This window comes from Fusarium vanettenii (genome assembly GCF_000151355.1).
Source record: "Fusarium vanettenii 77-13-4 unplaced genomic scaffold NECHAsca_99_unmapped, whole genome shotgun sequence".
NCBI lineage: Eukaryota > Fungi > Ascomycota > Sordariomycetes > Hypocreales > Nectriaceae > Fusarium > Fusarium vanettenii.
The window spans coordinates 1-16,452 of record NW_003315790.1 but is presented as its reverse complement, the minus strand read 5'-3'; the positions used below and the strand labels follow the sequence as shown (position 1 = coordinate 16,452).

The 16,452-nt window shown below is 45.9% G+C and overlaps 6 protein-coding genes across 6 annotated transcripts; 1 reads left to right on the top strand and 5 right to left on the bottom strand.

The window, feature by feature from the left end:
* Positions 1-2,712: 2,712 nt before the first annotated feature.
* NECHADRAFT_56065 (uncharacterized protein) lies at positions 2,713-3,860 on the bottom strand (the record flags this gene model as incomplete). Its single annotated transcript, XM_003039456.1, has 4 exons — positions 2,713-3,001; positions 3,058-3,380; positions 3,441-3,723; positions 3,778-3,860. 4 exons carry the CDS (start codon positions 3,858-3,860, stop codon positions 2,713-2,715), a joined length of 978 nt encoding a protein of 325 aa, XP_003039502.1.
* A 425-nt stretch (positions 3,861-4,285) lies between these two features.
* NECHADRAFT_106608 (glycoside hydrolase family 105) lies at positions 4,286-5,428 on the bottom strand (the record flags this gene model as incomplete). The annotated part of the gene is made up of 2 exons (XM_003039455.1): positions 4,286-4,384; positions 4,442-5,428. The coding sequence occupies 2 exons, from the start codon at positions 5,426-5,428 to the stop codon at positions 4,286-4,288; spliced, it is 1,086 nt and encodes a 361-aa protein (XP_003039501.1).
* A 776-nt stretch (positions 5,429-6,204) lies between these two features.
* NECHADRAFT_89126 (uncharacterized protein) lies at positions 6,205-8,293 on the bottom strand (the record flags this gene model as incomplete). The annotated part of the gene is made up of 2 exons (XM_003039454.1): positions 6,205-7,922; positions 7,972-8,293. The coding sequence occupies 2 exons, from the start codon at positions 8,291-8,293 to the stop codon at positions 6,205-6,207; spliced, it is 2,040 nt and encodes a 679-aa protein (XP_003039500.1).
* A 978-nt stretch (positions 8,294-9,271) lies between these two features.
* On the bottom strand, positions 9,272-10,140 carry NECHADRAFT_18644 (uncharacterized protein; the record flags this gene model as incomplete). Its single annotated transcript, XM_003039453.1, has 2 exons — positions 9,272-9,846; positions 9,900-10,140. Coding segments are annotated over 2 exons (816 nt in total), but the record flags the coding sequence as incomplete, so codon positions are not given.
* Positions 10,141-11,096: 956 nt separating this feature from the next.
* Positions 11,097-12,660, top strand: NECHADRAFT_89124 (uncharacterized protein; the record flags this gene model as incomplete). Its single annotated transcript, XM_003039463.1, has 4 exons — positions 11,097-11,465; positions 11,516-11,731; positions 11,793-11,916; positions 11,966-12,660. 4 exons carry the CDS (start codon positions 11,097-11,099, stop codon positions 12,658-12,660), a joined length of 1,404 nt encoding a protein of 467 aa, XP_003039509.1.
* A 163-nt stretch (positions 12,661-12,823) lies between these two features.
* Positions 12,824-14,285, bottom strand: NECHADRAFT_89123 (uncharacterized protein; the record flags this gene model as incomplete). The annotated part of the gene is made up of 4 exons (XM_003039452.1): positions 12,824-13,101; positions 13,215-13,394; positions 13,450-14,128; positions 14,277-14,285. The coding sequence occupies 4 exons, from the start codon at positions 14,283-14,285 to the stop codon at positions 12,824-12,826; spliced, it is 1,146 nt and encodes a 381-aa protein (XP_003039498.1).
* Between the last annotated feature and the right edge of the window lie 2,167 nt (positions 14,286-16,452).

Genomic DNA, 16,452 nt, shown 5'->3' with positions numbered 1-16,452 from the left:
TCCAAGATTCACTACATGCAGGCTGAGTCAGGCGGCGAGGTGGAGAAGTGTAAGCGCCAATGCGACCGTGCAGAAGCGAAGGGCGTCAAGGGCATGGGAAAGCATCCTGCCAACAGGCAGAATTCAATGCCATCTTCTTGTTGAGGCTGATGAGTGTGGTGAGTCACAAGCGTCTCCGATCTAGGTGGGATACAAAGAGGCCTCCAGGTGTTATCAATCTAGAATAAGGTTCATTATGTGTTGTGTTTAAATATGTTGAAAGAGCACAATGAGAGCAATAAAATAACAAATATTTAGAGAGTCATATAAGGATACGCACTTCTGGATACAAGTGCCATCGCTGCATTCTTCATCATTCCCAACCACGCCACACAGCAGATTTTCTCAAAGGTTTGGTCGATCCAACCAAATGAAGTGCCCAAGTTCTTGCTTTTATCTTGCTGTCTATTACACTGCTGAGTCTTCTATGGAAAACAGTCCCTTTTGGTATGAGTTTGCCCCCATAGGGGTTGGGCTTCTTTCTTCCCTGACCTACTATCTCGTCTTATCAATACTTGCTAGGATCTTCTTTCCTCTACGTGATAGTCTTGACTTTGTTTATTTTGAAACACAACTCCATTCAAGTATTCTATGGGCAGCCCATCTTTCACCCTCAAGTAGAACCTTGTCTCCTTCGAATAAATGGCGCACGTGATGCTCTCATCAAGCTGGCTTGCATGGTACTGGTCGATGAGCCAATCAACAACGCCTCTCATCATTAGCCCAAGTCACGTGGGATAATCAGACCTCACTAAAGCCAAGCCATCTAACCCACATCCTCCACCTTCACCAATCTGATCACGATCTTTAACATCGCCATGGATGGGCTCGTAGACCAGTCAAGCCGACTGGCCTGCGCAAGTTGCAGGAGCCAGAAGAGGAAATGTACACGTGAACTTCCTTCGTGCCATCTTTGCCGGAAGAATGGTCGGCCATGTGTGTATCCTGGGAGCCAGGCCATTAGACATTACGTCCACGCGGTAAGCTACTTAACCCGACCTTCTTTATACTGAATAGTTTCTCAGGTTGAGTCGGCTGACTTGTATATCTGTATTGCAGCCGACCTCCTCATTATATAACTTCCCGGCTCTTTTCTTCCTGGACTCATATACCTTCAAGCAACGGGGATCCACAATCCCGAGTCCTCAAGCATCTTCTCTTCCTCCCGAGTTTTCGCAGATGATAGGCAAAAGCCCAGAACAGATGGCCTATGTTGTTGACTCATTTTTTGCAATGGTTCATCCCGTCTTTCCCATCGGTGAGATCAGTGACAAATTCCATTGGGCATGACCGTATGATCTGACCTCCATGTCTTGGCAGTCTCCAAAAGGACCTTGTACCAACAAATATCCTCCGAAGGGTATCACTCTCCTGACATCATACTACTCCTTCAATGCATGGAAATCTTGCTACCTAATAGGAACGAAGCTGCTATGGATCCTCAAGCGCAGTATCGCAAAGCAAAACAATGTCTACGTCTTGTAGAAGACCAACACATTTTTTCGATGCGTGTTTTACAAGCGACTTTGCTATTATCCTTATATGAAGCGGGCCATGCCATATTCCCGGCCGCATTTCTATCGATTGGTCATTGCGCTCGAATAGGCCATGCCATCGGAATTCACGACCGGCGCGGTGTTTCGCAAATGTTTCCATCAACAAGTGATTTATGGCCCATCTCCCCTTCGTTGAAGTTAGTCATTAACGCTCCTCAGTGTCGTGGACTGCAACCGAGGAGATACGTCGCACGTGGTGGGGTGTGACCACCCTAGATCGGTAAGTAACTTGACATGAAGTGAGGACAAGGCTGAGCTCCTAGATTTATCAATATTGGCCTTCCTGATAGGCCATTTGCTTCCGTCGACGCATCCCCTGAAGATCTTCTACCCATGGATGAAACCGTATGGGACCTTGGCGTGAGTTTCGCCTGAGCTACCGAGTTTTTGACCCTAATAGCTAGCTAGGAGCAAACAGTCGTTCCGTCGCTTGCTGTTTCTAGCAGCACCAACTTGCCTGCACCACCATTCGCCAGAACATGCCAAGCAGCACATCTACTTTCCAGGGTTCTATCACATATTGGCACAAGTCAAAGCACAAAAAGCCCAGAACAGTACTACTCTGAGGCTCTTCGGCTACATGGAATTCTCTCCTCTTTTAAGCTGGCACTAGACCAAGAAGTGAAAAGGGAGGAACCTCATGCGTTCCTTGTTTATTCGCCTGCTCAAGGACTTTGCTTCAGTGCCATCATTGCGTTATGTGACAATCACACCTGCGCTGATTTGGATGACTTGTCGGGTGTTGGCACCCCAGGGCAGCTGAAGATGCAAGAGGCAGCCCTCAATACCTTGCATGATATTGGGGCATCAGTCTGGCAGTTTGCCTCACATTTGGTCAGTCTCCTTGAGCCACAAGGGATCCAAGTTATCATCAGTCCCTTCGCGGCCCAATGTCTCTATGCTGCCGCCACTCAATACCAGTGGTATATTGAGGAGACTGGAAAGGTTGAGCTGAAGGCGGCAGTAGACTTGCTGAAGCACGCATTGGCATTGATTGGACGGTCTTGGAAAGTTGGAGGTAGGCCAAAGCCGATTAGTATCCCATTACTACTACTGACATCGATCTAGAAAAATATTGCAGAATCCTTGAAGGGGAGACGGTGTAGAAGTGTCTGCATCATTGAACTTCCAGAAATTCTTTGTTACCAAGTTCGTTCTTGGTCCAGTCCCACAGTTGCTTGGCCAGTTCAGTGTTCTGGGCAAGCGGGCTCGGCGTTCCAATCTTTGCATAAGGGACGATGTAAGCCCCGGAGTCTTTGGATCCGAATTGTGGGCTTGCAACTGCAAAGAGCGAAGACCAGGCGCCCTTTTCCTGATCATCCAAGATGCCCAGGCAGCGCATGACTGGAGTGATGGCACGCAGAACGGAGCTGGGTGCGGTACCAGTCGCTTGTTTGTTGAGGTTTCTAGTTAAGTCAGCACTGTCCGTGGAGATGTGTCATTGAGAAATAGCTTGACTTACGTATCGATATGGCCAGGGTGAACTGCTGCTGTACAGATGGTGCCCTGGCTAGCACCGTCTCCTTTCTGGGTAGGGCCGTAGATGGCATGCAGTTGCTTGGCATGGAGAATGTTGGCAAGCTTGCTTTGACCGTATCGGGTCATGGCTGACTCCTTTTCAAGCGAGGGGTTTCCGAAATCAATGCCAGCTTTTGGTGGGAACCTCGCGTGTCCATCAGAAGTGACATTAACAATCCGAACTGTGTCTTTGGGAGAGTTGGCGGCTGTGGACTGGAGGAGAGGGAGAAGATGGAACGTGAGGAGCCAGTGAGAGAGGTAGTTGGTCTTGATGTAGAGCTCATGTGTTAGTATGGCAAGGAATAATAGTGGATAGTTTGAACAAACCTGGAATTGAATCTCATACCCATCCTCGGTCAGAGCAAAGGGAACGCCCATGATACCAGCGTTGTTGATAACGCCGTGAAGCGAAGACTCGTCGTTGGAAAGCTTCTTGGCGGCAGACACAACACTCTTGAAGCTGGAGAGATCGAGGGGAAGGAAGAGTACTTGTGCTGAAGGAAGTTGCGCTTTGATCTCTGTGATAGTAGCTGTAGCCTTAGCTTCGCTGCGAGCACCCACGTACACCTTGGCACCATGAGAGGCGAGAGCAACAACTGTTGACTTGCCACTGAGCAATGTTAGACCAGATAATCTGGGAGAGATTTAAGGCTTATCAACTCACATTCCCGCGTTGCCACCAGTGACGATGTAGACCCGGCCAGTCAGATCCGGCAACGAGTCGGAGGAGAAGGTGGTTGAGGGCATGTTGGAACAGACGTAGAAATTTATGTAGAACAAAAGGCTCAATCGAGTTTTCTGTGATGCTGAGTGTGATGATAGAAACAAAAAGGCAAGAGAAAGAAATGAGAGGCCATATTTATGCCTCAAGTTGGTCAGCCTTGATCAACTCTTCACGCACTATGACCGCCGCCTTCCGCGTCCAAGGCGCGGCCCGAAGTGGGGCCGTCCGCATCCCCACCGCCGCAGTCCGCGTGAGATCCGCTAGCGTCCGCTAGCGCCGGCATCCAAGATGACATGGGCAAGAAAATAGAGGAGAAGGCGCAACTTTTTAGGTATTAAGATGTATGATAGGTCTAGTTTATGCATAAGTGCAGCTTACCGCTGCTTCTATCGATGAGAACTCTAATCATTAGATTTACCAGCCCCTTCTATCTTGGTCCATTGAAATCTTAGGCCTTGGTGGTGCGTCGCTCCCACTCATACAAAGCCATCATGAAGGGTCCAACACCACGGGTGTCATCGGGGACGATGGGGACCTCAGTGTAGTACTAAACGTGACATGTTAACTAAAATCTCTTTAAGTAGCGAGGATGGGAAATACATACCTTGAAAGAGGCATCGCTGTTCAGGGAGCCGACCTCGACGGTGCCCTCCCACGTAATTGTGCCGTTGGCATGCTCCGTGACAAAGTCGTTGACCAGATGGTTGTAGGCCCTGGTAGCGGGCTTGGCGAAAGTCCTCTCATCCAAATATCCGCGTCGAAGGCCAGCAAGGAGTCCGTAGGTGAACATGGCAGAGGCAGAACTCTCAAGGTAGTTACCCTCGACACCGGCGTACTGCTTGTTCATGACCAGCCACCAACCGTGGCTCTCGGGATCTTGAGCCTTAACAAGAGCTGTCGCAAGCTTCTTGTAGTAGGTGCGAAGGCGCTTGTAGCCGGGGTGAGACTTGGGGAAGACGTCGAGGACCTCGATGAGCGACCAAATGTACCAACCAACAGCTCGGCTCCAGACGATGGGGGAAGCTCCGGTCTCGGGGTCAGCCCAAACAGCAGTCTTGCTCTCGTCAAAGCCATGAACGGGCAGACCAGTCTCCTTCTCAATGGTGACCTCCTGAATCTTGTCCCACTGCAAAACAATGTCGTTCCAGGCAGTGGTGTTTTTAGCGTCAAAGAGGGAGGTCCAAACAGCGTAGAAAGAATCGGCCATGAAGATGCCGTCGAGCCACATCTGGTCCGGGTAGGTAGGAGACCGGTGCCAGAAGCCTCCAGTGGGGGTGCGAGGATGCTGGTTGAGTCTGTCGCGGATAAAGTCGGCTCCGGTCTTGTACTTTTCCTCACCAGTCTTCTGGTACCAGTAAAGAAGGTTCAGGGCAATGCGGTAGTTGTCGAGCGAGTACCGGGTCATGTCATAGTTGACAATAGTGCCGTTGGGTGCGATGACGAGATCATCAATCTGGGAGCGGTACCACTCCGAGAGCGTCTCATTCTTGGTCAACTCGATGGCCGCCTCGTAGCCTTCGTAGACCACACCTCGACCATACCAGTATGCTCTCTGGGTTTCATGGTTGTTGCGGATCCAAGAATCAGCCATGCGGGCGAGCAGCGTGTCAGCTGCAACCACATTGGCGGCGGCCAGAGTAGCACAGAGGGTCTGGAACTTCATGGTTTCGGATTAGGACGATCGATAGATGAAGATCTAAGGGAGGTGGCTTCGAGATTAGTTGAATGAGCGGCTGCAGAGGACTTTATCATCTAGCTCAAAAAATTTCATCCTATGCACGACTCCACCAACTATCCCTGAGTTCAGACAATTCTTCCGTGGCCAGACCATGAAGATCCCGCCTATCCAGCCATCAAATTTGGCAGTTGGGACTGTTGGCTTACACCTTGCGTGATTTTCAGGGGAGACATAACCAACAGTTGTTTCATGTTGATCAATTCCCGCCCTCTGTTACACTCGGATGTACCAAGGGCTGTGCCCGTTTTCCCACCACTCACAAGGTGCCCATGGCTCCGCTAGACAGGGTAGCCTTAGAAATATGCATGAACCGTAGTCCGATTGTTTCCCGATGTAGGAGAAACAAGGGACGTGCCCGTAGCCCCGTGTTATTAAACGTTGAAACTACGAAACTCTGTCCGGAGTATGCTTCCTTTCTAGCGCCGGAAAAGCCGGTAACGCGTATGTCTTGTGGATCATATCATCTTGTTTACCTATTGGTGCGCGTGACATTTCGTCACTGATTGCGGCAATGTTGAGAGGTATATGTGGCATCATTCAAGAGATACCAAGAGAAAAGACTCGGAAATACATTAATACGATCAATGGCAATCTGCGAGACCTGTTTCATCACAAAATTCCCAGCAATATCAAGCATCTGCCTTCTCCTGATGCATCGCATGCACTTTGCCTTCATTACTGAGAACCGAGTCCCTCCGTCTTGGCGCCGTTATTGCGGCCGCAGTATCCCAGTACAGATAAGTAGACTCAGAAACATCCCCGGCATCCTCTCCATCAGATCCTACCTTGGTGATGTGCCAATTCGCTCTCTCGAAGCGCTCACGACATTGAGAGCTCATGCCAGCAAACCGGATCTCAAGGCCATCTCCAGCGTACGTCTTCAGGGCTGCCACCATGTTCCGCAAGTGAGTAACGGCAGTCGTGTCAATCATGTTGACACGAGTAAAGTCGAGAACGACGACTCTGATCTCTGGAAGCGATGAGACACCGTCAATGCCGGCTTGTTTGCGGAGACGCGCCACTCTCTTCTCGCCCACCACAGACCAGTTCCGCTCGGTTTCAAGACCGTGACTCCCATTGTAGACTGGTGCATGAAAGGTCTGAATGTCATCCAAGATCTTGGACGTGTTGCGAAAGGCGTTGGGGAAGAAGAGAGACTCGTTGAATGTGAATACCCTCATATCTTCAGGAATGTGGGGTGAAGCGCCACCGAGTCTCTGGAGGTTGCCAGCTCTTGACTCAACATCGCTACCAGTCGACGATAGCCGTGTAAATACCTGGCGCAACAACACATAGACGATGTTGAACCCAACCGCGCATCCGATGCCGACCTCACTTGAGACAAAGAGTGTCACCCAAAGCGCAAGCATTGATGAGATAAAGTCCGCTAGCGAAGTCTTCCAGTATCTGTAAAATGTCGATGGAGGAGAAATAAGTCCCCATACAGCAGTGATGATGATGGCGGCCAACGTCGCTTTAGGGATCCAATAGAGAGTGCCCACAAGCTCATAGACACAGACAAGCACGACAGCCATGGTCACAACCCCAGAGAGTGGTGATTTGACATTGCATGACGAGTTGACCGCTGTCCGAGACATGGCACCGCCAACACCCATAGCATGGAAGAAGCTATTGAAGAAGTTGGTGACTCCAAGATAGCAAAGCTCTTGGCTCTGGTCTGACGCGTAGTGGTTCTTGACGGCAAAAGCTCGAGCAATAGCGAGATGTTCAACTGCGGAGCCGATAAAGACGGCAATGCTGCGGCCGGCAATCTCGGGAATGAGATCCTTTCTTGGCATTCTTGGCGCTTGCTGACCCTTGGACTGAACCTTGACAACATCAAAGAGAAAGTCTTCTCCTCGGTTCTTGTTGACAGCATAGCTCACTCCAGTGAAGAGAACGAGTGCGAGGAAAGCCCTAGTGATGGACAAGAGCCAGATGACCCTGTTCTTCTTGCCCCATCTCTTCCCAGACTTGTCCAGTATCGTCAGGAATAATATTCCAGTAAATCCAATGAGACATGCCCATCCGTTGGCGTTAGGTAGCTCATTGAAAATATCATGGATTTGTCGAGCAGCACCATCGCCAACGTTGTCTTCTCCCAGGAGAGAATCCATCTGGTTGAGGATGATAGTGATGGCAATTGCTGTGATGAAGCCGCTGAGCACTGGGAGGGAGATAAACTCCAACAGGAATCCAAGCTTGAGGAATCCCAGTACTATTCCGTAGATGCCCATCATGAAGGCGGTTGCGGATGCGATCTCGGATGGGGTCCATCGGTCTTGAAGAGCGTGCACATTCTCAGACGTGAGTAAGCCGATGAGCGAGGTTGGTCCGGTTGATACATCTACAAAGCGTCAACTTGAGAAATTCTTGAACGATATGAACAAACCGACCTTTCGTTGACCCCATAAAGGCGTAAATTACCGCAGGCAGCCAGCTAGACATCAACCCGTACTCAACAGGAATGTCTGCAATCTTGGCATAGGACAAGCCTTGCGGAATCAACATAAGACCCAGCGTAAGACCCGCTATCAGGTCGCTAACGAGCCATCGCGGGTTATATTTTGGCAACCAGCCGATGATGGGGACTTTGTCGGCCAGATACTGGACGGTCCCGGAGGGCAGGGATCTTGCCCCAGAAGCGCCAAGCCGGGCGGCTCGGTTCCAAGTAACATCGGTTTTGAGATCCGATTTCAGGGTATCAAAGAGCTTCATTGTGAGATGATTCAAGGTATCGATGACACTGAGTAGTGAAAGAGAAGGTGGTGAGAAGACTAAGGTTTGTCGTTACAGAGTTCAGAACGATATTATTATATGAGACGCCCTACACTGCTCCTGTAACACTGTCTATCCCAAGACACCATCACAAACTCTTGCATTATCTTCTTTCCAAACATAGATCCTACGCAATGTCATCTGACGACAGTGATAGACTCGAGGCCATCCAGAACGGGCAAACTTCAGGTTGCAACATCTCGTCGCGACCATTGGCCGCACACCACCATGACCGAACCACTGTGCTCTTCATTGGATAGCGGCAAGCTGCATCGATGTGATTCCTGCAATCGGCCATATTTTTCTACCGAGTGAAATCCTCACCTTGAGATGCGTGGTAGCAATGCCGAAGGCCGAGAGAACAGCTCGATATGCCCGTCAATTCATTAGAGTATTCGATAGATCTGATCTATAGGCTGTGATGTATCTGTCGTATGTGCAAAGGTTCCGGTGATCACGACCACATGAGCAACCACGACGCCGATCGCGCTCAGACTCTATCTATCCAAGACTAGAAGCATCAAATTAACCGGCATATGAAGGGTTGTAATGAAAACGCCACGACAGGCTCCTGCGAACGGGAAGATGCTTCCGCTGACCGACCTTCCTAGAAAGGATCCAAAAGCGGCCGCATTGCCAAGTTTGCATTGGGTTGCGTTGCATGCAGAGGCTTAGATCGTGGTGCAGTAGCAATGTTTCAGCTTACGGATGCCAATCTTGGAATAGTACGTATTTCGAACTCGAGTCGATTAACATCACTTTTGCGGGTGCGGGGAGATATTACAATGATATTCAGTAAATATGAGTAATCTTGTATAGTATTCGGCATATTGTTCGGGTGACAAAGGCACACTCCCGCGTCTAATGCACTCGGATTACCAAGAAGGGTCCTCCGCTTCCAATAGACCCTCATCACAGCCCCTGTTCGGCAGGCCATGCTGCCCAACCACACATGATAATGAATTTGAGGACAACTGCAAGCCACAATGCTCCTGCAGTCCCAAATTCGCTCTTTTGGACCAATCCCCCGATAATGGCACCAATGAGAAGAAGAGATGGTGCTGCAACCCGCCGGTTCCTCTCTGCATTGACAAAGACGCTTTCAAACAGCGCAGCATCAGAGAACAAGTCACAGTAGATGCTTGTTAGCACAACGCTAGTAAGAGCGTTGAACTTCAATGCCCTACTCGCGACAGCCTGTCCACAGCTCTGGAAGGCAACCAAGGCGATGGGGGTGATGACGTACCAGGGGACATCATCAGGGCCGGCACCCTTGGGTCCCCAAGTAACGATGGCTGCAGCCCCTGCCACAAACAGTGTCTGTATAGCGAATGACAGACACAAGACCCATTTCCGAGTTGGTGAAGGCGAGAACATGCGATGAAGGCGGCTAAAGAAGAACGACCCAATGCAGAAAGCCAGGATAGAGGAGCCTGACTTTTTCCATCGGTTTGTTCCAGCTGTTGGGCCTAGACCAAGATAGACCGTGTTCCCTGTACTCTGTAAGTGACCATTCAGAAATTCATGATTAAGCGATCTATCTCACCTGTCTGCATGGAAACAAATGCTCCCCAAGTCGAAATGGAAGCGCTATCAAGGATACCTGTGATGATGTAGCATCCGAGAAGCATGACATCGGCCCAGTCCCGACGAGCATCAACAACGAGCTTTTTGCGCAACCAAGACTTGGACTTTGGTTTTCGTCCCAGCAGAGCTTGCGACTCGTCGTTTCCATTCAAGATGCCATTGCCAGGCCTGGACTCCCCAGCACCTGCAACGGTTCCGTATGACGCCGGATTTTGTGGCTGAGCCATTATTGTTGAATAATTGAGAGATTTCAATTTCGTAATGAGGGTAATAAACGTCTCCGTATCTGACAGCGGGACCTGTAAGTGTTGAAAATGATTAATACGATGCCGTTGATGCCGGGCGGAGAAGTCCAGACGCGTCAGATTAAGTACACGGAGACTTGTTGTTCCAAACGAATCGCATACCGAATATGTATTAGCTTATTGGAGCCCCGGATTACGTTTAGATGGGCCAAGATCGGCTCGGAAATAATCCCCTAACCACAGTACCAAGACGCCAACAGAGGGGCGGGCGCATGCCCTGCTTTGTTAGTGCCAAGAGCTAAAGCACGTCTTATTAGGCTTAATTGAGCTTCACTCTAGCACCTCTTTGCGGGGGAAACCTAATCCACTGAGAGATGGGTTGGGCATTCAGTTCACTTGTTATTCTGCCCTCCGTTGCGACCTTGGATCTCAAAAGAAAGGCCTGTGATAGAGCATCCCGGCAATAGATCTGAGACCGAAGGCTGTGCCGTTGCCGATGATCACTCGATCTCCTGCATATCCCCTTCCGAATATCCGTGAAGCCAAGAACTTCGACCCCTTCAGCTTGCAACCCCACGCAACCTCCATGTCTTTCGCGTCAGCATTACGCCATGTGCCGACCATCCGATTCCCCGCACTCGCTCGCCTGGGCAGTCATCACATCTTTGCTGGCACCCAAGACGGCATCGTTTCCGCCTTTGATGATGTGGTTCGGGAATCCCCCGGGCATCGCTTTCTCGGCGTTGATGGACATGCCCCGAAGGAACCTAGCAAGAGCAATTCAATTCTTGTTGATAAGGAGTGAAAAAGGTGCTTGAATTATCCGGTGGTGTTCACTACGACATCACACCTCCTTGACAACACACTCATTGTGACTTCTCTACATTACTCTTATTTCCAATTTTGTGAGAATGCGTTACTCTCCACTTTTGAGCTCTTCGCTCCTATTGAGCCTCTGCGCTGCAGTCCCAGTGCAGGACAGCCCTCGTGAGAGGCTCCTCAGGGGTCTCAAGCTGCCATCTAGCTATAATGGCGTAGCTGGCGGAAAGAGGCTTCCTTTCACGCCAGGATACAAAGATCCATACGACAATGCCGTTGACTCTGTGGGAGAGAAGCTTGATCCTCTCCCATGGCGAAACGGCGATGGAGCTTCTGTTTTGGGACCGTGGAACAAGGAGCGATCTCGCCAAAACCCGGATCTTGTCAGGCCTCCTAGCACTGATCATGGAAATCTCGATAATATGCGCTGGAGTTTTGCTGACTCGCACATTCGCATTGAGGTATGTTTTGCAGAATGATAGGCTCCAGATGCATGACTAACCTGCGGCAGGAGGGTGGTTGGACCCGCCAAACCACTGTCCGGGAGCTCGGGACAAGTGTTGAGCTCGCTGGTGTGAACATGAGACTTGATCATGGTGTGATTCGTGAGCTTCACTGGCACAAGGAAGCTGAGTGGGCCTATGTACTCGACGGTGAAGTCCGCGTCACAGCTCTTGATTATGAAGGCGGTAACTTTATCGACGACCTGAAGAAGGGTGACTTGTGGGTAAGTAACCTTGCAAGCCCTGCCGAGATGATTTTCATCCAGATTCTGACAACCGCGATAGTATTTCCCAAGTGGTATTCCCCACTCTCTCCAGGGTCTCAGCCCCAATGGTACCGAGTTCCTCTTGATCTTTGACGACGGGAGCTTCTCTGAGGAATCAACCTTTGTCCTCACAGACTGGCTTGGTACGTGGAATCGTCTTCTGCATTGGAATGACTAATCTGACAATTATAGCACACACTCCCAAGTCTGTCATTGCCAAGAACTTCAACTTGGCTCCCGAGGTTTTTGCCCACATTCCCGAGAAGGAAAAGTACATCTTCCAGGGACGCAAGCCCGGCTCAATCAAGGACGAAGCTCCCAGAGGCAAAGAGGTGAAGAAGTCCAAGTACAACTTTACCCACCGAATGCTTGACCAGAAGCCCTTGATCACGAGCGGTGGCCAAGTTCGCATCACCGACTCTAAGAACTTCCCCATCTCCAAGACAGTCGCTGCAGCTCACGCCGTCATCGAACCTGGTGCAATTCGCGAGATGCACTGGCACCCGTCTGCTGATGAGTGGTCCTTCTTCCTCAAGGGTCGCGCCAGAGTGACCATCTTTGCATCTGAGGGTACTGCTAGAACCTTTGACTACGGTCCCGGAGATGTCGGCATCGTGCCCCGCAACATGGGCCATTTCGTCGAAAACATTGGTGACGAGCCTGTTGAGATGCTGGAGATCTTCCGTGCCGACGAGTTCAGGGACATCTCCTTGTTCAAGTGGCTTGGTGAGACTCCCCAGAAGCAAGTTGCCGATACCTTGTTCGCAGAGGACCCGGAAAACGCAAAGAAGTTCTTGGCAAGGATCAAGAATGCGGACAACAATGTCATTACCAAGCCTGACTTTGTTCGTGAGAAGGATTCCGGTCCCATTGGAAAGGATCTGTGAGAGCTGATCAAGCCGAGGTTCTGTAATGCCAGAGCCGACAACCATCAGGAAGTTTAGAAAATTGAGCTTTTCATTTACACATTCAATGAAGGGCATTAGTTGAGTACAGTGGCATTTTAGGGTGCTTTACAGAACACACATATGTATACTCCAGAGTAATAACTCAGTTCTTATCCCCCTCCCGTCGCCAAAATGTGGCGATCTTGCCATGGGTTTGCTTTTCAAAGAAACGTCCAAGAGAATCAGCGTTATAGGGCACCAGCTCTATTTCCCTACCCCATTCTACTGCTTCCTGCTCCAGTGGACTCTCCAAACTTCGCCCCGAATACCAATCCTGCCATTTTTTGGATCTTCGTCGGGGGCGTTCATAGGATGGAGTCATTACCTCGCTTGCAGCTCGGCGTTGTTCATCCAGATCATCCATGGTCGGGAGGTGCTCTGCTATATCAGGATATAATCTAGTATTATCGAAAAGGTCTAAAGCTCGTTGGCGGTATATCACGAGCTGAAGCTGGTGCTGAAGTTGCTGGCGTACCCACGGATCCCTTTCATACCTGATGAGCCAGTGGAATCCATTATACTGCTGAAGAGTTGCGGTACGTTTTCGGCATGATTCTTAATGTAGCCCCCGAAAGAATATGGCTGAGTCATGAGAAACCGACTCCTCGTGTCGTGAGAAGAAGTGTTCGCCCATGTCCCAAGAGCAAGGCTCGGAGGAGAAGCGAATTTCTGTCCTGAAAGAAAACAACCATGCCTTTAGGTACTGGCAAAATTGGCCATCTCCATCACCTGCCTTGAATGATAAGAGTATCTTTGTGAGAAGGTCCAGTCCAAAGTAGGGAAGAAGATTTGGCAGTCGATCAAATCGTGTGTCATTGATAGCTTCGAAGTAAGCGGCCGGATTGAAATATACCGTATCAGGATAGAGCAGTCCATACTTAGTAGGAGCCAATAATCCTTGAGGATTAGATACCTCTGAAGCGGAGACGGCGGGTCGATCTGGGAGCCAAGAATCTTGACAATGTGCGAATATCGCCCCGTAAGCAGCTTTCATGTACTCATGAACACAGTACAGCTCCTTGAGCTCTGTGAAAAGTAGCTTCTTTTCTTCTTCTGCAAGCAAAGTAGCGTAGTGAGTGTCTTTCAACATGCTCCAGACTTGTGGGTTATATACCTTGCATATCATCTCATGCTTCAGAAAGGCTCCGACGAAGCGACGCTTTTCAGAGGCCATTAGGGAACTAAAAGAGACGGGCTTGATACCCACAGTCTTACCCTTAAATAGCCTGTCGCCACCCGATATATTGGGCAGCGCAAGGTACGCTCGAGGTGGGTATGGGTCTGTGGCCTTTGAAACGTAGTCCTCAATGAAAAGGATGATTCGTGAGAAGATGCAATGAAGCTTTGAGAGGGTATCGTGGCCGTAGGAGGATCCTGCGAAGGGATCTGGGAATGCCTTGGCTGTCCACTGCGCAACATGGTTATGTATTAAATTTCTGCCGCTGGGTGGAAAGCGTAGGATTCCCAGAGCATCCTGCAACAGGTCTCCATGTAAGGGGCTCGAGATAACATTTGTTAATGTTTTGCGTATAATATTTCCCTTATAGGTAGCATACTATAAGCATATTAACTCTCTCCTCTTTTTATTTTTCTTTTATATAGCTATAAATACCTATGCTATTATACTATTAATTATATTAATACTAACTTATTTCTACCCTCTATGCTTAATATACCCCGCGGGGTTACTAAAGGGGGCTTATTAGTGGTCTATATAGGGTTAGGGTTAGCCTAGGTCTAAAGGTCTTAGAGAAAATTTTCCTTACTTTAGAAAAATACTTTTAAAAAATTCTAGAAAAACTAACTTTATAATATATGGGATATAACCTATATTATTAAATAGTCCTTTTTCTTAAGTTTATAAAAATATATAATTTTATTATTTTATAATTAAGGCTAACTTATAATAAGCTTTAGAAGGTTACTTAATAAGGGGGGTATAATATTAATTTTATATTTTTCTTATTAATTTCTATTATATTTCTATACTTTTCTTATTAATTTCTATTATAAGCCAATTAGAGCCCTTAGGTAGCCTTATTAATATTATACCCTCCCTATTAATATTATAACCCCTTTATTACCTTTAACCTTAAATCTATCTTTAAAATCTCTTAAGAATCTTTCTCTTTTTTTATTTTTTATTTTTTATTTTCTTTAAAAAATTCTTAAAAAATATCTATCTCTAAATCTCTATTCTATTTATTACTATAGCTCCTTCTCTTATTACTTATTAAGCTTAGGCCTAAGATTAAATCTATAAATATTACTAAAGAGTTATAAAAGCTTATTAAAGATAAACTCTTATTAAAATTTATTTATAACTTTTTATTTAATTTATTTAAATTCTTTCTTAAATTTTATTAATTTTTTAACTTAATAAGCCCTTTAGCTTAAACTTTTATTTAATATTTCTTTTTATTTTATAATAATCCTTTATTCATATTAATCTTATTAAATTCTCTTTTATATTTTTATTATAATAAAATTAATTTTATTATTAATTTTTTTTCTTTACCTTAGAGCTTAATAAGAATTTCTTATCTTAGGGGTAAAATTAAACCTTATATATTATTTTCTTTTTATTAATTTAAATATCTTTACTTAAATCTAAGTTAATTCTTTATTAAAGCTTATATTTTTTCTAATTATAATCTTAATAAAAGCTTATCCCTTAGGCTATTTTAAAGCTAAAGCCTAACCCTAAGACTAAGAATTAATTATAATTTATATTATAGCTAATTATTTTATAAGCTATTTAAGCTAAAAGCCTATATTATCTAAAAAGCTTATTATTTTATTATAGCCCTTAGCTTTAAGCTACTTTAATAAGCTAAGTCTAAAAAAGGTTATATTTATTATAATTTATTTAATTATAATTAAGCTTAAAGAGCTAATAATAGCCTTATTATTATAGCCCCTAAGGCGCCTTAAGCCTACTAAGGGCTAGCCTTATTAAGACCTAAAGATAATATAAATAGCTATAATAATATCTTAACCTCTCTATATAAAAAAAGATTATTAAATATATTTAATAATATTATTAATAAAAAAGCTATTTATAAGATATTAGCCTAAGGGACTTATTATATAAAGAAAAATTAAAATTAACTTAGCTTAAAATTATTATTTAAATTTAAAAATAAATTATAAAAAAATATATAGAATTATTAATAATTATAAAAATATAGCTAAAAAAAGAATTATTAAGCTATTTAATATAATTAATTATATAAAATTAAGCTATATTTTAAGCTATTAAGCCTAACTTTATATAAGAGTATTTAGGTTATATTAGCTATCGCTAGTAGACTAGTAAAACCTTAGCCTAATAGAAGGGCTAGGCTATATAAAACTCTTTTTACTAAAGGGCTTATAAAGGCTTTAATAAGTTAAAATTATATTAATATATTAAACCTACCCTTTTATCTTTAATATTATCCTAATTATATTTATTAAGCCTATACCTTTATAATTCTTTAATTTTTATTTATGTAAAAGATTAATATATTATTAAGATAAATAAATCTAATAGAAATACCTCTATTATATAATAGCTAATAGCTTTATAATAAGTTAATAAAGATAATTTAATAAGGTTATAATAAGAGAGATAAATAATTATACCTCTTATTAGTATAATTATAGGATTAAGGGTCTTAGGTTATATTAATATAAAAGACCTTAAGTAATTAATTTAAGAAAATAAGAAATAAATAATAACTCCTTTTA